Raw genomic sequence first — 20,590 nt, 5'->3', positions numbered from 1 at the left:
GTGGTCATGATCGAATTAAGTTAGTTAAAATGATATTACAAATTCTTTACATGGCTGTTATACACTGTGACCATTTAGACAACCCCCCCACCCACCCCTCACCCCCAACTTGTTTGTTATTTCTTAGTGGCCATTCACTATTTTATGCAATTTTATCCTGAAAGACTTTCATCCAATATTCAGGAAAATCAAAATAACTAGATTTGATCAAAAGGTGCTTGCTGCAACCCCTTTATATCACACCTTGCTTTTGGTTTTATCATGCATGTGAATGATAAAAAATAAAGAAACCACCAAAAATTAACCAATATTACTTAATTACGACAGTATAATTTATAATTCATGGGGACTATAATATGCTGTCCTTTCTGTGTAATTAATGAATAGAAGGGGTCTGTTACAAATATGTACCCACTCCCCATAACTACAGCTTTATACGTTCCGCATTTTGTACGTCACGCCTCTAGACATACTCCTAATTAGGACGTCATGCCCATTCATTTAATGAGTGGATCCAGAACATTTTCCGGGGGAGGGGAGGGGAGGGGAGGGGGTGAGCGACCGTTATTTGAGTTTGCCAGGCGGATTTCTAGGTTTTATAATGTATATTTAAAGAAATTTAAAATTTGCATGAAGGTCTGGACCCTCCTGACACCCCCCCCCCCCTCTAGACACACAAAGGATTACTTTTAGTCTATGTCTCTATCTGGATCCACTCCTCGTAAAACCTCACCCAGACGTGTTGACGTTACCATAATGAAATCCAAATATCAGCAGTCATCAGAACCTGCATTCCACCGTGGAGGGAAAAGTTCTCCTCAGATCAAAACGGTCCATCTTGTTTACTCTCATATCCCCGAGCAAACACCAACAATTCAGCGCCCGTCACATCGAGTCAGGAATTGATAAGGATGGATTGCAGTGGTTCTTGTTATTCTTAACATAAAAAACGATGTTTACTTAAATTCCTTCGAGCATTATGATATATTAATATCAATGTCAATAAAGTGGCCGTCTATCATATATATAAACCTAGTTATGAGGACAGGTATTTATCTAGAGATTCTTACAGATAAATACCTAATCCACCATAACCCACTCAGAAATGCACATACCGGACGGATAAGGAAAAACATCTTTTTCACAATCACAAAATGGGGTGTAAAGAGCGACCGTTTTCTGTATATAAAAAAATACAGGTATAGTACTAGTAAACGAAGGCATAGACACGTTAATCACCGGCCGACCCCAGACTCCCTAAAGGTGTTTGTCAAGCAAACCTCACCTGTTCTCGACAAAGTAATGTTTTGCAAAATATGTTTGAATGACAAATAAATATCTTGTCATTCTTCAAATTACTTCGTACTGTCGATGACGTTATGCATTCTTTGAAAGAAAATTAAAAACGGCGCACAGGTTCTATATGAGGTCGTGTTTCTTCTTCTTCTTCTTCTTCTTCTTCTTCTTCTTCTTCTTCTTCTTCACGCACATCTTTAACATCTACTATTATTATTATTTAAGTTCAAATCACCTTTTAAGCAGTTAATGGCCAGCATTGTCCTTTAATCCCTTGTACAACATATTGCCAAACCAGGTGCGTGTAAATCACAGCAGTTCGTTAATCACTCTTATGATATCAATTACTAGTACTATCACAGCGTCTCAGAACAATTACCATTTAAATGGGACCAATAATTATTCAAGTGAAATAACATTAAATTTATATGACTTCAGACATTATAAAAATAATTGGTTTACAGGGTGAGCAAGTTTTATATTCACCTCATTGTTTTTGCCTCCCCCCACCCACAATATATATATATATATATATATATATATATATATATATATATATATATATATATATATATATATATATATATATATATATATATATAAAACGTGTTATATTTCATGAACAAGTGTCCAAAATCAACTCTCTCTCTCTCTCTCTCTCTCTCTCTCTCTCTCTCTCTCTCTCTCTCTCTCTCTCTCTCTCTCTCTCTCTGTACAAGACCACCCCTCTCTCATTTAAATTGATTACGTACACATGATGATATCCATTATTTATCGTTATTTATGCCCTAGATCTTGCGAATGATATGGTCTTTTAATTTTGAATAAAGAGAAAATATGCTCGCATATCAGTCGAGTCTATTTTCATTCAAATCACGATTTACGCCGAGGGTATGCTGGTGTCGGTAACCCCCCCCCCCCCCCAAAAAAAATTTTTTTTTTAGAAAAACATGGAGTAGCTTAGTCCTGGTGAAAAGGCAGTACACAGTGTTATTTAGATTCTAAACAGGTACATAAGTATATATTCATTCTATTAAAAAAATAATTTTTGAAGAAAAATCAATTTTTTTTAAATTTTACAGAATCATTCTTTCCATAAAAACATAGACGTTGATTTGTCCAAATTAAATTCAAAGCGGAAGGAAATAAGAGATAATATGAGCAAATGTAAACTTCATAGAGTAATGATTATTAATTACAAAACAATAATGATGGTTTATCGTGGTCCGACTTTGTTAATCCGTGGGAGGGCCGCTTGTTAATAGACTTATACATCTCTTGCTAATTGTTAATTGATTGTGTGGGACGTCAGCTTTTCTGTAACCTCAGGTGTGGATCGCTTACCTAAATTACATACCTGTGTCAATGGTTACGGTCTGATGCGCGCTTACCTGTCAAATGGAATCGCCCGCTATAGAATTTTTCACATAGATCTCGGGGATCGAAGTAAGTCGGAGTGAACACGGAACGAGATTTTGTGGGACGAGGCTATTGTGTTGGTTCTTCCTTCATTCTTGGAGACTTTGGAGAGAGATTCAGGGAGACAGGGGTATTGTGGGCTAACTGAGTTTATGTTGGATTTGTGTGGCTGTGTTGTTATGGCTCAATAATAGCTTGTCTGAACTCGGTACAGAATCAATGGCAGTCGCCACGGCGGAATCCCAGTCCGCGGAGAGGGGCTTCCAGCGACTCTCCTCCCTGTTTCGGCCTACCCTCTCCGAGGGGAATTCCTGCCACAGGTGTAAGGCTCAGGTGTACCAGGCCGAGAAGATCGGGCCCGTCCACGATGTTGTGTTCCACAAGAACTGTTTTAAGTGCTTCGTTTGTGGACAGTTCCTGACAATCAAGAACTATTTCTCTAACCAAACGAGTGCCAATGATCGCGAAGTATACTGCGGGACCCACGTACCCAGGGTGGGAGGTTCCAGCATTGACCATGGTGCCATGGGGATCAAGAGTGCCATCGCCAGTCAAAACGTGTACAAAAAGATGAGCAAGAAAATGAACTCCGAGGTTCGCTTGACGGGTACCCTCAGAAAACCAAGCTATAACTACGAGGCCGTGGCTATCAAACGCGCCACCACCGTACCGAAAACTCAGGACTATGTGGCGGAACGCGCCACAGCGGAGGCGCTCCACAAAGGCGCCGACATAGATAGTAATGCACTGTATATCAAGGGCCCCATAGAGGCGCAGCTCCTGCGACAGGGCTACCAACGCAAGCTAGACAAGCACCACTATCCCCCAAACATTGTAAGTATCTCAAACTAAACCAAACACGTTTATTATGTTCTAAATACAGCCCTTCTTCAGCTGTTTTTACACTAACAGAAAAAAGTATTGAAAACAGGATCAGAATCAACTCTGTCCCGTACACAGTGATCTGACATGTGCGAGGATCTACCCGGGTCATGTTTTTACTGTACAGACACGTGTTTTGATTTCTGAAGCCTGTCTTCAGTCGTGGCATGTTTTATTCATTGAGTTCGTTATTGATTACCAATACACCGTCTAATCAGTAGCTGGCTTGTTGTGGATTAAAGATTCTGTGTATCAGCCCCCGATAAACCACGGAGCAACCCTAGGACTGGTCACTCCGAAACCCTCCGCGCGGTGTAGTGCCGAGAGAGAGGGCTTTATTGAGCATTTGTTTGGACCTTTATGTCCGATGCTTGCAATCCGATATCGGTGTCAGATAGTCTATCAATTCCTTTTTCATTAACAATACAACAGGTTTGATGTCTTATGTGACCAGCTAGCACGATATGCTGTATGTCAGCACTCTCTGTAAGTGGATTTAGAAGTCTTTTGTCGGTGGAATAAGTTGATACGGTTGTAATATAATAGGACAATATAGACTGTTGACACAGGAGAAGTTGTCGAGCAAGTTCCCGTCTATATTTATATCCCACCGCCGTCACCGCTAATGTCCCGATTTAATGGTCGACACACAACTCCTACTTTTTATATGAATTTATCGGGGGAGGCATCGTAAAAACAACACCTTTAGCCGTATAGTCTAACTATAATGCGATTGTGAAATGCAAATAATTGACATTTCGACTAAGTTTTGAGAACAAACATTTTAAAGGTATTGTTATTTTGTGTTTAGTGTTAATGCATAACTGGTAAGTGAACACAATGAATGAAAAAAACAACAACAACATGCAGTTAAACATTTAGAAGAACAACAAAAATAAAGATTAGTTTGTTATTGGAGTGTGTGGGGTGGCTGGATGGGGTTCCGTACATTGCATGACAATATATATTTGTATTTATTTATTTATATATGATTCATGCCGGGTACAAGCCCGATCAGATGTACACACGGGAACCAGGAATGTCTGGAGGGAGATTAGGATTAAGTAATCCGGATTATTCCGTTATCTGTGTTTAACAAAGGATTAAAAGAATTACGCAGGCTTTAATCACTATTGTAGTTTAGTCTCCCGTACCCCGTGAACCCCTCAAAGAACGAAAAGTCGACACCTCTTCATTATAAATACTAAAACACAAAGTACTTGACGGTCATTACAGCGGAGATTAGGGCTTCAGGTTTTCTGAAATGTCCGGTGTATCGCTACAAGCATCCCTGCGACTCTAGGCAGTGTCTGACTCATCCGGGTACTTGTTACTGTGTTTTGGGGGATTCGGACGATTTGGGGGGAGATAAAAGCCGCTAATTGTTGTGTGTCTTCTAGCTCAGTCACGATCCAAGGGGGATTCCCCTTTGCCTTGTCCTACAATGTTTCCTCTCAGGAATTTCAGAACGTCTTCTTTCGTTTCGTTGTTTCTTTGTTCAAGACTGACAATTCTGGGGTGGAATTCCTAGACTTTCTGTTCATAATCATATCCAAAATACACGGATTTTAAAACGTACCCTTATCTTTTATTGCTTCCTTTATTATTAGAAATTTAAAGAATTTGAATGATTATCATAATTCGGTCTTAACAAAATTGTTTACTAAATAGAGCAAACAAAATTGTTTAAAATGACAGGTAAAAGACGTTTCCCTTTGAAGGTTTTATTTGACATTGACAGTTACACACCTATTCATAAGGCATAATGGTCATTGCAATCATGTCCACTGCATCTCCAGAGGGGACAATATGTCGGACATGGCGAAAAAAAAGACCAGCAGACGACACATTAACGACACGGCGGATGTCGTCTGCGCGGCACGATGACATACTACAGGGGTTTGTTCAGGAAAATATGGAAAACCTAGGAAACAGAAACCTTAAGGACCGAGGGCCAAACAAATTAAAATCAATAAACGTATGATAATAGACAATTGATTTTTATTGAATATGGAAATAACCATATTTTTAAGATTTTGCGTGAACGCGGACCAACCTTACTTTAGGTTTCGGTAGTTTTCGTCACGTAAGGGGGGGGGGGGGGGGGCATAAGGAGAGTTCAATAAACCAATCGGTCTACTATTATTTACTTGATTCTGCTTTAAAAAGAATTACAGAGCGACTGAGCTCGAATTTCTGGGTTCTAATATCAAGATATCGCTACTGTGGATACTTGATATCCTAAGGTTTTCAATTTATTACATGCATGTAATATATTTACACAATATGTTGAAAGTTGAATGCCCCAACAGGCTATGAGTTTACGGTTAAACAAGATGAATACACGGGATTAAGGCTGCAAGAATTAATGTTTACTATGTCTGTAAATGTAAAACTGAACTGTTTTTATGAAAAGCAAAGATATGGACAAACACGAACAAGCCTGACATAACCCATATATACAGTTATTACACAATAAGATAAAACATCACAACAATGCAGGAATTACAGAATTATGAAATCACCAGGACACGAAAGGTTTTAGCCTGGAGTTGTACTAGTTTTATTTTGTCCAGAATATATATATATATATGGATGACCTATGAAGAAGTATAACCAAACTACCTGTATCGCATGTTTATATGCGAGGTTTTTTTTATTTCTGAAAAATGTAATTGAAGTCCAGTTTGGTGTATTGCCCCACTGCCCTTAGCGAGGTTTCCCAGTATACACTGAACCGCCAGACGGTGAAATAGAAATGTTGAAAGCATCGCTATATATGGGTAAAATGCAGTCGCCGACTTCAAACGATAGTTTCCCACCGTATCTGGAGGCCGTTTCAAACTAGCCAAATTCCTGGGAAATGCCTCATTTACATAAAACTAATTAAGATTTGCATTCAACCTGTAAGGTATCTGTTTTTAAGAACAAACCTTTTTCAATTTAAATTCTCGTGCGTAAAAATGAAACATTTTCGTTGCTTTCTTTGCCATGCAACCACCACGTATACTAGTACACAAAATTGTTCTAATGCATCTAATATGATTAGTCTAATATATGTATAACGATTATAACCAAGCCTTGTTTAACGTACATGTACGCATTTGCTATCAATGTGGTTTGGGACAAAAAAGTTGAATCTATTATAGGTGCATGTGTGAGTGTGTAATATTAATAATGTGTAGCAACAGCGTCAAAGTGAATACTTTTCACCGAATAGAGACATTTCTCAAGAGCATATTAGTCATATTCATGATATTGGCTACATAGTTGCAAAAAGAATGATGCTCTCATAATTCGTAAGAATCATAATGGTGTTTCAATAACAAGCTGTACTAATGAATAGTAATATTAGTATTTATTGATTTTTATCATCTTTTTTAGTACAGAAAGCGGAAGAAATTGATTGAAGAACAGCGTCGCCTGGAGGCTGAATACCAAAGGGAGGAGGACCGACTGTTGGACGAATTCCATAATGAACGGAAGCAGGAAGCCCTCCGTCTGTCGGCGGAACTACAGCAGGAATGGGAAATCAAACTCAAGGAACTCACTGAGAAATTCGACAAAGAATTTGGACAAAAGAAGAAAAAGATGAAAGACAACGAGAAAAAGGTACCGTAAATAAATAACTTCTTTTCAAACATGTTTTTTTTGCATACATGTAAATATTTGCAATTGTATCTGATAAATTTCATATAAGTACTTTCTGCACGATGTAAAACATAAAGTTTTATTTCGTAAATATGTTTGTCAATCATCAATTCAGTAGCAGCTTTGTAGCAAAGTAAGATTTATATTTCTATGGAATATTTCTTTTTAGCAAATGACCATACACTTTGAAAACAAGAAGAAAGAGATAGAGGTCATAATTCAAGAAAAGAAGAAAAAGAAGCAGGAATCGATGACGCTGAGACTGAAAGAGAAGGAGCAGAAGAAGACGGCTACTATGGTGGCGCGGCAGAGTCGTGAGATGTTGGAGGTTCTGGCCCAGAAACAGGAGGAACTCAAGCAAGAACTGAAGCAGGAGCTGGCGGCGGACCACGTGAGTTACTTATCCATGCACTAGGGACTCTCAGTATTTTATTGCTGTGAGAGGTAGAAAACTTAACATTGGGGAACTCTCGGTAATTCCATTTGATGCTTGGCATTGGAAATTGGTACTTGTATTTACCAAGAATTTGGTTGCTGGTAATAGCTTATAAATGTCTAGACCTCTCAAAGTTAATTGTTTACTATCAAACCGTGTTCTATATTTTTTATGTAGTTTTGACAAATCTTGTCCTCTTTGTTGACATACGATTTGTAATTTGTGTAACAGGTTGACGGGGGAACAACCAACGGAGACACAGAAGAGATTGAGGAAGCATTGGAGGCCCTAGAAATCATCCCTGTAGCGCCTACAGAAATCCCCTCACCTCACCCACCCTCGTGCAGGAAGAAAGACTTGTACGTCGACCCATCACAGTTCAATGATATCGACGAACAAACAATCAAGGTATATCTCCCCCGTGTCTAAATATTTTCGTGTTTTCTGTCAGATGAAATAACTTGTAGCAGTTCTATTTGATCCTCACCAAAATAAAAATATCACGAAAATCATAAATTTTCATATTTTGAGGTTTGTAACAATATGACAGGAAAAAAGAAAAACATTAATATTTCATGATTGACTAATTTCTTGATTAATGCCTTCCTTAGGTTGCTGAAAATGAACAGCCTACCTATACAGATTTGGTTCAACAGCTGACAGAGAATCTGGTCACTGATCTGGAAAAAGCCCGGTACGATAGCATCATCCACACTCACTGACTCCAAACAAGATCACACTGTATTAAAAGGAGATAAATAGTCGGGAAATCAATGGAGCTAATAACCCGAAATAAGATCACATTAAAGAATTTCCAGAGTTTACATTTAATACCTGATGTACTTCACAAGTACTGGTGTGAGGCATCGTCATGAACTGTTACCGGGGGCTATTTAGAACTCTGTAAACATTACCTATACTTTCTCGTGATAGATAACAATTGTCTGCAGTCAGTCAAATCTCAAAATGCATCGATAGCAGGATCTCTCGTGAAAAAAACTTTGTATAGAAAAAATATTTAATATTGATATTTTCCAAAATCTTCTGGCGGAAACCTCTGTCTCTACAATTGTTGTTTAAAGCTGCCTGAATATACTACACATAGTGACGAAAATTTAAATTAATATTTCTGAGTTAGGATCACTTTACATTGTTATATATTGTATATTTCGTATAAAATAAATGGGAATAGTAATTAACTGGAATAGCAAAGTCAAAAGGACTTGTTTTGTGGTCCATATCTATGCATATAACCCCGACTTCAATCGGTACATCCGTAATTAAGGCCAAATAATATATTGGTAATATTTTTCAGGGCCATCTACCGATGGATTACGGTGAAAGATCTAAATGTAATGGAATTCGAGGAAACCATGGAAACAGACACTCCAATGGGTCTCCTTCGAGGAATTAAATACGGAACAGAAACTTATCACGTGCTGTTTATGAGATTGTGCAGGTAAATATCAAACAATTAAAACAGTTGTGTTGCTTGTAAGTCCCTGTATACATGCGTCGTACACAGATACAATCTTCAAAAAAAGTTGTAGTTTCATTAATTAACAAAATACGACAATAAAAGAATTGTGGATAGAAAAGAGCAAAGACGTTGTTTACGGTGATTTGTTTTTGAATAACGATTTCTTGTATTTTTTCTTTCAAAAGTTACGCCGGTCTGAACTGTGAAGAGATCAAAGGTCATTCTAAGAGTGTCGGGTACGAGCCCGGGATGAAGATCAAGCCCGAGCACTTCCAGAATACTTGGAATGCCGTGCTTATTGACGGCGACTGGCGGCTGGTCCAGTGTAACTGGGGAGCCAGGTAGGTTTCAAATCTCCTTCATAAACGGATAACGGGGTTCACGTCTAAAATTAAGCAAAAACTTGTATGAATTAACTTGTTTAGTTAATTTTGAGGTTATGCTTCTAGGAGAAATGTATTTTTAATGCCTGCTAATTCATAAGAACGGTGTTATTCCACAGGCACTTGGTTCTGAACAAAGACAAGAAGAGTAAAGACAAACCAAAGCCCAAGTCCAAGGACCAGATCCGCTATCAGTACGACGAGCACTATTTTCTGACGGATCCGGACGAGTTCATCCAGGAATTCTGGGCCTCTGATCCAAAATGGCAGCTGCTGGAGAACCCAATCACGCTTGAAGAGTTCGAGGCCTTGCCGTTTGTTCGCTCCATTTTCTTCCACTATGGAATGACGTTTGAAAAGAGTTTACCCGCGGTCCTTGTTACAACTGAAAAAGGGGCAACGGAAGTGAAAATAAAAATTCCAGAAGAATACGAAAATGACCTGGTTTTCTATTATCAGATGAGGTACGCAGACAAGGAGAAGCGACAAGAGGCCACATACAAAGGCGCCAGTCTGGAGAGGTTTGTATTCCAGACCATGATTGACAACACCGTGATGTTCAGCATCCATGTCCCAGCCGTGGGAGAGTATTTCTTTGAAGTTTTTGCCAATAAGATTGAGGAAAGCAATAGACTCATTAATTCTGAGGAGACTGCCGGGGCATCAATTTCTCCTTTTAGATTGAAGTGTACTTGTAAGTTTAAGGTTGTTTGTAATTCGCTTAGTGGGAAAATGCATCCCCTCCCAGACTGCGCTTCCGGTGAATGGGGACCTAAAAAGGGATACCGACACTTTGGATTGAAGGTGGTTCAAACGCGACCAGGGAAATCCAGCAAAAGCCGAGCATCGCCCGACTCTTCGGAAGGGGACAGAATGTCGGACAGTGGAAGCTCCTCTGGAGATGAACCACCGGACAACCCCAAGGCGGGAATTCTGAACGTGGAGGACACTCTGGATATAAAGTTAAAGATGCCACGTCCCTTACAAGTGGTAGCAAAACTCAAAATGAACAATGTGGAAACCAAAACGCTGGACGCCTTCATCAATACAAATGTAGATAAGGACACTATCCACATCACGGCGACTCTCCCTCAGACGGGGCAGTACGGACTCGATATCTACGGCCGCCCGAAAGAAGCAGGAGAGAACACCACCTTATCTCACGCCATGAAGTATCTCATCAACTGCCTGAAAGTCACCAATCCGGTCGATATTCCGAAAATTCCAGAGAAACAGACCTCTATTAAGAAAGAAAAGTGGGGCCCACAGCCGACTTTCGAATCTCTGGGCATCAAAACCATCAATCCTAAAGAACCAAAGATTACACTGAACGATTCCAACACGTGTACTGTAGAAATCCTCGTGCCCGAGGATGTTGTCGTGACTCATCAGTTCCTCAAGGAGCCGGATGCTGACGTCAAAGATCGCGTTGCTATGGTGCCTGAGAAAGGCGGGACGATTAAATACCACGTGGATCTTCCACAGACTGGAAATTACATGCTGAGTTTGTTCGGGCGAAAGAAGGAAGACGATGAGATGCCAAACATTTACAACTATCTTATTGTGTACAAGAAATCCGGCGAAACAAATGGCAGCACCCCGCAAAAAGAAGAACGCAGGAGTTCGTCCATATTTAAAAAGGGGTTCTTCAAGAAAAGTGAGAAAAAGTAACGGAAAAATGTTATCCAGAATATCCGTTCTTTCATGTGGATGATTGGGATGGTCACTTTGTTAAAGGGCTGTCAATCATTCTTACTACACAATCAACAGCGGGACCAAGTCGGTAGACGGGAGGTAACTCTGCCCTATCCGGCCTCTGGTGAATTGACAATACAGTGTTCAGACCAATGAAGATATTCCAATTTTATGACCATCGAAATATTATACGCATTTATTGTCGGTTTCCCTTTTTCAAGTGCATGCAATTCCTTTAAACATGAATTCTAAAGCAATGGCAGGTTGGGGTAGGGGTGAAGGGCGGAGGGGGGGGGGGGGGGGTATGACCGGTGTAGCCTGTTACCGATATCATGTGCTGTACAGCGTATCAAACTATTTGATATGGTTTATATCGACGATATTATACCCGATCCATGTGATATTAATCTACCACGTGATATCAATATCTGTGTAGCCGTTTACAGACATTGTACACATTTATAAGGTGATGTTATATCTTTTTTTTGGTTACATTATGGTGATGTTCATTTCTGCCTGTTTTTGTAGCCGACTTTCGTTCAACTCATTTAACATGGTGTATACCTTTGTGTCTGTAATCATTGATTTCTTGAAATGTACTTGTTTCTGTGACGTTTTCTGTGAGTGCTTCAGCCATCTACCGACCGGTATAGTGCTCCCGTGAACTCTATCAGCCGCTGCCTCAGACTTTATACAAGTGCCTGATTCTACATACACATTTTTGATATTATTACTCTTTTGCTCCCATTTAGTTAACTTCTTTGCTGTTTATGTATTTATGTAACCCAGATATGATGAATTAATATATTTGTGTTATATATTTTTTTCCATTGGAAGTAAAACGTTTACCGTTGAGGACAAGAATAAACTAATGAATCCTATGTTGTTTTGTCTTCAATTTGTGTAACACTATTGACGGAAAACTAGCTGCAGGTCTGTAGCTCCCGGTCTGAAAAAAAAATCGGACGGACGACTATTTGGCTAAAATAAACAAAGTACTCATTTAACAGGAAGATGACGTCCGATTGGTACAGAAATATATCCCATGATATGGCATGCCTTAACAAACACTGTGTAAAAATTTCAAGCATCTCCGATAAATAGTTGCTGAGAAATCTTTGACGAAAATTTGTTTGAAAATTTTGGCAAAAAATTAAACAAAGTAATTATTTAACAGGAAGTTGACGTCCGATTGATACAAAAATATATCCCGCAATATGGCATGCCAAAACAAATAGTGTGTTAAAATTTCAAGCATCTGCGATAAATAGCTGCTGAGAAATCTTTGACGAAAATTTGTTTGAAAATTTTGGCTAAAAATAAACAAAGTCGTCATTTAACAGGAAGTTGACACCCGATTGGTACAGAAATATATCCCACAATATGGCATGCCTATACAAATATTGTGTAAAAATTTCAAGCATCTGCGATAAATAGTTGCTGAGAAATCTTTGACGAAAATTTGTTAGAAAATTTTGGTTAAAAAATAAGTAAAGTCGTCATTTAACAGGAAGTTGACGTCTGATTGATACAAAAATATATCCCACAATATGGCATGCCTAAACAAATAGTGTGTTAAAATTTCAAGCATCTGCGATAAATTGTTGCTGAGAATTCTTTGACGGAAATTTGTTTTAAAATTTTGGCAAAAAATAAACAAAGTCGTCATTTAACAGGAAGTTGACGTCTGATTGGTACAAAAATACATCCCACCATATGGCATTCCAAAACAAATAGTGTATTAAAATTTCAAGCATCTGCGATAAATAGCTGCTGAGAAATCTTTGACGAAAATTTGTTTGAAAATTTTGGCTAAAAATAAACAAAGTCGTCATTTAACAGGAAGTTGACGTCTGATTGGTACAAAAATATATCCCACGATATGGCATGCCTATACAAATAGTGTGTTAAAATTTCAAGCATCTGCGATAAACAGTTGCTGAGAAATCTTTGACGAAAATTTGTTAGAAAATTTTGGTTAAAAAATAAGCAAAGTCGTCATTTAACAGGAAGTTGACGTCTGATTGGTACAAAAATATATCCCACGATATGGCATGCCTTAACAAACACTGTGTTAAAATTTCAAGCATCTGCGATAAATAGTTGCTGAGATAAATGCGACAGAAATTTTTGTTACGGACGGACAGACAGACAGACAGACAGACGGACGGACGGACGGACGGACAGACAGACACACAAGGGTAAAACAGTATACCCCCTCTCCTTCGGAGCGGGGGTATAAAAATAAAGGAATCTAGGCAGTTTGAGACATGATATGGCCATTGATGGGAGGCAACTCCTGCTTTAATATTGCTCTACTGAGAGCTGTCAAAGCCATAGCTAACTTATTATGAAAGCAAAAATGGTTGGATTAGCATGTTTTATTTCAATCACTTTGTTTAGCTCTTTCCTTCTCTTTCATCCCGACCCACACACACTCTGACAAATAATGTGTCCATACAATTAAAGGACAAACTTACCAACAGTTACACGTGTACAATTGTCAAAGTCGGTACAATTCATGTATATATATTTACTCTTATCACAGAATAAATTCAGCACACAGGCACTACAGCTCACAACAGACAGTAATCGGGTAAAAGCGAAAGATCTGGGTATTACAGAATATACACATCATTGCACTGTGGGTCACAGAGGGGTGTGTGGCCCCCGTCAACTGTTGCCCGTCTGCTCCGAGTCTTTGGTTTCCTGTGAACACACTGAGTGGGACAGTTCACCACTACTTGAGCTCAAGTCCACATCACTACAACTGTTACTGTTAAGTGAGCTCCCATCACACAGCTCACCGTTCCTACAAGCACCAGACTCCCCTCTGACTGAGTCTCTGTCTACAGACATTAACATAGAACCCTTCTCCCCTGTACCACTATGCTTCATGTCCCCAAAGTTTTTCACAGATGTGTTTTCATCGGACACAGTTCCTTGTGGATTCAAATTTATTGAATTTGTACCTTCACTGAGAGGTTGAGCACTAATTTTGGAGGGGACAGAGTCAGTTTGTTGATTATCAGACAGATGACCACCCTCCTTGGGTGTCTCAGGTTTGTCTGTGGGGTCAAGTTGTCTGTAACTACTCTGACCTGCAAAGTTCTGATCTGTGTTGCCTGTGGTTGCTATTCCTGCAGATGCTGACTGTTGCTTGCTTGCTATGCTACTCTGCTGTGGTTTGCCATTGTTTGCAGTGCAATTATGTGTTGCAATGGTTGTTGCTGAATTTTGTGTTGCATTTTCTGAGGAATTGGTTTGAGGAGAATCTTGGTTGGTGTTGTGTAAATTGCTGAGTGCTGCTGAAGTTTGCTCTTCGTTTGTTGCTGGAGAAAGCTCTCTGTTGTTCGATGTTGCTGTAGTGCGAGTCGTGTTGTCTGTTGCTGTGTTGCCTGACGTGTTGTTTGTTGCTGTGATTTGCTCCGTGTTGTGGTTGGCATCTGGTTGTGCGTTGTTTCCGATCTGTGTCTGGGTCCCCTGGTTGTTTTGTTGGTTTGTAACAATCTGTTGAATTCTTTCCTGCTGTAAAATGGCGGGCAGCTCATAGTGGTGGAAGAAATACAACATCGAATGCTGTGGAGATGATACATATTAATCATTATAATGCTTGCACTTATAGACAAACTCAGAATTAAAAATCTGCACAAAATTTGTCATCACACTATGATGTTAATTTAAAATTTTGGTAGATGATAAGAACATACCTGTATAAATAACCAAGATGTAAACAGAGCTAGTCCGCTGTATTGGCCGTTGAATCTGTAGTGGTAGGCATAAAATGCAAAATGGTACAGGTAGAAAAACCTACAAAAAAACATACAATTTGTAGTCGTAAAAACACAAGTACCGGTAACTATAATTCAACAACCAAAGTTTAAGTAGTTTTCTAAATGTATTCAGAGAGACTCTGTAAGAGATATAAGATTGTGAATTAAAAAAACATAAAGACATTCATATCTATCTTTAAACTAAACCACAAATACACTTTTAAAGTCCTACATGATAGATTTAGATATAAATTTCATTTTTTTTCTGTATGTAACCCCACCTGAGCCAGTGTCGTTTACTGATGTTGGTATGGCAACAGATGGCATCATACTGGTCAGCAATCCACACAATCAGGATGATGTAGAATGCCGTTGTCGTGTCGTTAAAAAACTCGGTCATTATAGCCTCCATTCCTACAATATTTTGAATTCAACCATCAGAAGCAATTCCTGCTATAAACATACTCTAAGTCATATGTGAGTATCTGGAAGAATCTTAATAAGTGACCAAATTAGTGTTACTGAGGTTGAATTTTGATAATTTATCAGTGCACCCTCTGCTAGATGTTTCTTTCAATGTTGATAAGTCATCTTACCCACAAGAGCCAGGATCACGGTAAGAAGTGGAGCGGCCGGGAATGCAATGGTGATGTTCATCTCCAACATCTGCAGCAGGTCCACTGAAAAAACACCCAGAATTCTTGTAAAGTACAATCAAGTATGTGTTGTTCACTGCAGGTAATGCTATGTATAAACTGTCAATGATATCTTCTAGTATATTAATACAGTAAACAAAGATATTTCTGGCTATAATACAAGAAATTGTTACCGGTATGTTACATGATACTAAGTGAAATTTGAGATAACGAGGAAGCAGATGTAACAATACGTTATATATGTATAGGAGCTTCCAAAGATAATAAATGGAATAAAATAAGGGTCACTTTTTAAATGCACAGACATTTTCAACAACACAGCAGTAATAGCTTACCAATAAAGATAAAAATCTGATGATGAGAATATCTCAGTAGTGTGGAAACACAGACAGTCTGGAAAACAAGAGAAGTACCTGGTATTACGTGTATAACTAAAGGTTTAAACAAACAGGTTATCCTAAATATATACAATATTGTACTTTGTATATAGTACATTAATTTAAAGATAACTTCAGATCAGGGTCATTTTGATTAAACTTATCCAGAACTTTATTAGTCCATTCCCAAAGATGTCAATGTCTTCAGTGCATTTTTAATTAACTTAATTCAATCAAGACCCTTAACTGTGTAAATCAAGACTGAACGAATTAAAATCAATCTTTGGATATCAAATGTGTTAATAAGAAAGAGTACCTGTTTCTGCATAAATCTAAGATGTGGTGAAATTATTTGCAAGTGTAGAAGGGCAAAAAAAAAATACAGGGCAAAAATAATTCTGTATACAGTATAAACACCATTATCCTTTATAAAATAAAATAAGAATGATGAAAAAGGAAAATGCTTCCAAGACAGAAATCGAAACTTACGAAGACAAGCATGATAAAGGCTGCAGCCAGGTAGGAACTTCTGGCCATCCACATACTGACAAAGCGGTAGTGTTCACCTGTCACCACATTCCTCAGGTAACCTACAGAATAAACAGGTCACAACTGACACATACTGACAAAGCGGTAGTGTTCACCAGTCACAACATTCCTCAGGTAACCTACGGAATAAACAGGTCACAACTGACACATACTGACAAAGCGGTAGTGTTCACCCCTCACCACATTCCTCAGGTAACCTACGGAATAAACAGGTCACAACTGACACATACTGACAAAGCGGTAGTGTTCACCCCTCACCACATTCCTCAGGTAACCTACAGAATAAACAGGTCATAACTGACTCGTATATCAGGTAACCTACAGAAAAAACAGGTCACAACTGACTCATATAACGTAACCATTCAGCTTTACTCCCTGTCTATTCATCTACCTCTCTGTTAGCTTCACCTCTGTTATCCTTATTTCTGTCTAATCCCTTTACTGACCATCTGATATTCTCTCTCTCTCTCTCTCTCTCTCTCTCTCTCTCTCTCTCTCTCTCTCTCTCTCTCATCTCTCTCTCTCAAAATACCCTACTAACTCTGAACCATTCTCACCCCTCACCGCCTCCCCCTTTCACTTTTTGTTACTTGCCTAGGTGATACACTGACACACACCTTTGTTGTCCTCCTTCTCGGCCAGTTGTTTGATGCTGGACATCAGAATGTCATCATATCCCAGGAACTCGGCCAACAGGAAGCGACTAATGCTGTCCCCAAAACATGTCTCCTTCTCAGGATCTGCAAAGGTAACAACATCATTATTGAGAGTAACAGTGAAGTGGACTAACAATCCAGGTACATGTGTACCACAAAGTGTTTCTTATAGCACTCTAAATCATATGAGCAATGCGGTTTTGTACTGTATTTTAGAGTTAAGATAATTTTAAAAGCTGATTACCTACCCAGAGTGACCAACATGACAGTGATGTTCAGTCTCTGTCGGGTTTTGGGGGACAATCTCAAAAACCCATATTCCAAGGCATACTCCACAATGTATTTTTCCTCGGGCCATACTGTTTGAAAAAAATCAAAATATCAAAACTTTACAAAGTTGTACATTTTTCATTTTTGCCATTTGTAAATATTATAAAGAGTGTTTGTAATATGCATCTTGTTCTTAAGCTTCACTTTAAAAGTATATCATGATCACTACTGTAACTCTTGACATAAAAGCTCAAGGTTCACCTGAAATTTGAAACTTTCGAAAAAATATATGTATAAAAAAACACAATCATTTTTTCATAAACATCAAAATCATTGCTTAATAACACAAAACATTAAGAGTAGATCATAAAATTAGTAATCAAGACTTCTTCTTACAAGTGTTTTCCATCAGTACTATTTAGAAAAATATCACATTAAAAGCAATTACTGTCTGACATCTGAATCACTTACCCACTTTGGCCAACATTTCGATCTCTGAGAGGTGATAAGCCTGTGTTTCAAACGTATGGGGGTCCTCCGGCGGACTGTATGTCGTGTTTCCCTCCACGGCTATCTGTGAGTCGTCAGTAAAACTGGCCCTGTTATCATCAGCTTCAGGTAATCCTGAGCTTTTGATAGTCTGGTTGGAGATGTCCTTGGTAGCCTGACTTGTATTGTTATGTCTAGCCTGTTCCTCTGTGGACCCTGCTAAATGTGTGTCTTTTTCAGCAGCTAATGAAGGTTTGTCTGCTCCCTTCTCCTCACTATGATGCCCTGATGTTCCTTCCATTTCATCCTCACCAATATGCTCCTCAAAATGCCCGTCCTTGTCCTCCATGTTTGGTGAGGAAGCTGTTTCTTCCTCATGATCCACCTCGCTGTCCTCGTTGAAGAAGTGCAGGGTGAAGTCGGAGTATTCCTTTTCGTAGGAGTTGATTATGCTGTAGTTTTCTGAGGCGTTGTGGACAATTTCCACTCGGAGTATTCCATTTCTTGGCCATGTGCTCTGCACATTAGCCAAGCAGTTCATTGGTGTACGCGCGAAGACAATGTGTATGTAGGCAAGTATTCCAAGTACAAGAAGAGCCTGAATATAAACAATAACAAAAGAAACATGTAAAACAATCACAAAGGGATAATCCAAATTAGCACAACAATAATACATAATTCTACAGTCAGTATGGTGAATAAGTTACTATAAATGTACGAGTACAAAATGTTAACTTCAATATTAATTAGCACTGAAGTGATTTTGCTGCTATTAACATGTACATTCCTTGATTATGTTTGATGTGGGTGCTTATGAAAGGAATTTTACATGAAATTTTAAAAAAAACCCAACAAAGTTACTCCTATTGATACACATAGTACTTGGTTAGAGATAAAACTGCCCATACCTTGACCAGGATGGCAAACTCCAGAATCCTGCGGACGGGTTTAGGAAAGGCCCGAGCATAGGTCAAAGCCACTCTGTAAAACAAGGCGTGAAACAGCCTCTCTCTCATGTTAAACAGAGGGTTGTTGGGGCGCTGCGACCTGTTTGCTCCACCCTCATTTTCCGGTTCAGCATTCATTGCTGAAACTCTGTAAAGAAGTTATAACAGGGCATATAAGTCAGTCAGAGAACATGTGGAGGTAAGAGTTGGACTGTCCCTAAGCAGGTTCCTCTACTTCAATGATTAAACTACCCATATACTAATACACAAAATTTATACTATTCAATAGCTTAAAAATATAAGGCATTTAGAGATTTGAGTCCACTGAATCTCTAGTCAGGTGCTCAACTGCGCTGCTATCTGGCATTAATGATTTAACAGGTCTGATAGTAACAATTGTCCACTTTAAGTGATCTTCTCAGTTCTTCACCTTTGGAAGATCAACCTCCTTGGTTCTTTCCCATGGCAGGAGTTAACCTTCCAGTTTTGAATGTAATGGGATGAAAGAAATAATGATGATCAGGACTAGACTGGGATTTCAGCCCAAGCCCCCTGAATTTCTAGTAAGGTGCTCTACAAACTGAACTATATGGCTCCTTCATTCATGACGGCCCCCCATGTTAATATTCAAAAACTTGTATAATTGTCCATTGCCTACTAAAGATGCATTCATTCTTTGTTCACCATTTGTCAATTCTGGCTAAAATGTGAGGTTTCAAAAATTTACTTACAACATCAACTATTGCTGCAATTCGAACACAGTTCAAGATTGTCAGATTCACATGGTTGTCTCTAAGACCCGGGAGGCGGGGAATTCCCCCGCCTATAATGCCTTAATTACCCGGCTATTTTTGCATTTCAAACACAATGTAGCTATAACAAGACCCCCAGACCCCCCTTCTACTTTTCCATTTCCTCCTTCTACTTCAATTTTTAGAGACATCCCTGGATTCAGCTAGTTAAGTTAGATAGAACATGAATGTGCATATTAAAACTGATTGACATAACAACATTATACTTATTTGTTGAGCCAAATAATTAGAAGAGTTTTGTAGATTCTGTATAATTAGAACTGTAGCTCTCTGGTCCATCGTACATTTTCCTCAAGAAATATACAAATTGATTACTAGTAATTGCAAGACTATCATTTAAATCCATTACAACCATTCCCTGTGCCAAGCTAAGAGTCCATGAGTATTTTTTCATTACATACAGGAACACAAAGTATGTTTCGCAGAGGGAGAATAAAACGGCGTGCCGATGAGATGCCTATATCCACACATCAGCGATCAGTCGTTCAGCCTCCGTGCTTGTTGTCACCTTTGGCTGCTGACATCAGGGTTATGTCACCAGCAGGTCTCAGTAAAGGACGATTTATTCCGCTTTCTCTCGGCCTACTTACATTCCATCTGGTATATTCAGATCACAAACCTTAGACTTTGGTTTGGCCGAGTAAAAGAAAGAATATGAATATCAGAAAACAATGGATAAACATAGCGTATTCTTACCTTATTTTATTTGATGTGTTTAGTTTTCTTGCTTGATGGAAATGTAGTCTCTAAACCAAGGACGGTATCAGTATTTTTTTTTTATCAAGATCCTCGCAAATAGTTCTAATTATTCTCAGTGGT

General features: G+C 38.8%; 2 protein-coding genes across 2 annotated transcripts; one reads left to right on the top strand and one right to left on the bottom strand.

Moving 5' to 3' along the window:
• The first annotated feature begins 2,701 nt into the window (after window positions 1-2,701).
• On the top strand, window positions 2,702-12,123 carry LOC105326150 (hillarin). Its single transcript, XM_034458616.2, has 8 exons — window positions 2,702-3,549; window positions 6,982-7,209; window positions 7,418-7,639; window positions 7,916-8,092; window positions 8,296-8,378; window positions 9,000-9,143; window positions 9,350-9,505; window positions 9,667-12,123. The coding sequence occupies exons 1-8, from the start codon at window positions 2,935-2,937 to the stop codon at window positions 11,216-11,218; spliced, it is 3,177 nt and encodes a 1,058-aa protein (XP_034314507.2). The 5' UTR covers window positions 2,702-2,934; the 3' UTR covers window positions 11,219-12,123.
• Window positions 12,124-13,608: 1,485 nt separating this feature from the next.
• LOC105326151 (membralin) lies at window positions 13,609-20,581 on the bottom strand. The gene is made up of 11 exons (XM_034458617.2): window positions 20,468-20,581; window positions 18,921-19,107; window positions 17,995-18,610; window positions 17,502-17,612; window positions 17,215-17,337; window positions 16,538-16,638; window positions 16,007-16,064; window positions 15,612-15,695; window positions 15,297-15,429; window positions 14,953-15,052; window positions 13,609-14,821 (listed from the first exon to the last, which is right to left on the bottom strand). Exons 2-11 carry the CDS (start codon window positions 19,095-19,097, stop codon window positions 13,916-13,918), a joined length of 2,409 nt encoding a protein of 802 aa, XP_034314508.2. The 5' UTR covers window positions 19,098-19,107; window positions 20,468-20,581; the 3' UTR covers window positions 13,609-13,915.
• Window positions 20,582-20,590: the final 9 nt, after the last annotated feature.

The sequence above is a fragment of the Magallana gigas genome, chromosome 7 (assembly GCF_963853765.1).
Source record: "Magallana gigas chromosome 7, xbMagGiga1.1, whole genome shotgun sequence".
NCBI lineage: Eukaryota > Metazoa > Mollusca > Bivalvia > Ostreida > Ostreidae > Magallana > Magallana gigas.
The sequence above is the reverse complement of the archived record's forward strand: the minus strand, read 5'-3'. Positions and strand labels throughout refer to the sequence as shown.

Bases quoted from the DNA above. Each gene is read 5' to 3' on its own strand.
- LOC105326150 (XM_034458616.2), top strand. From the start codon at position 2,935: ATGGCAGTCGCCACGGCGGAATCCCAGTCCGCGGAGAGGGGCTTCCAG. The intron at 7,640-7,915 runs GTGAGTTACTTA...TTTGTGTAACAG, and splicing joins AGGAGCTGGCGGCGGACCAC to GTTGACGGGGGAACAACCAA. The intron at 9,506-9,666 runs GTAGGTTTCAAA...GTTATTCCACAG, and splicing joins CAGTGTAACTGGGGAGCCAG to GCACTTGGTTCTGAACAAAG.
- LOC105326151 (XM_034458617.2), bottom strand. From the start codon at position 19,097: ATGAATGCTGAACCGGAAAATGAGGGTGGAGCAAACAGGTCGCAGCGC. The intron at 18,611-18,920 runs GTATGGGCAGTT...GTTTATATTCAG, and splicing joins AGTTTGCCATCCTGGTCAAG to GCTCTTCTTGTACTTGGAAT. The intron at 15,053-15,296 runs GTGGGGTTACAT...GTTTTTTTGTAG, and splicing joins AGTAAACGACACTGGCTCAG to GTTTTTCTACCTGTACCATT.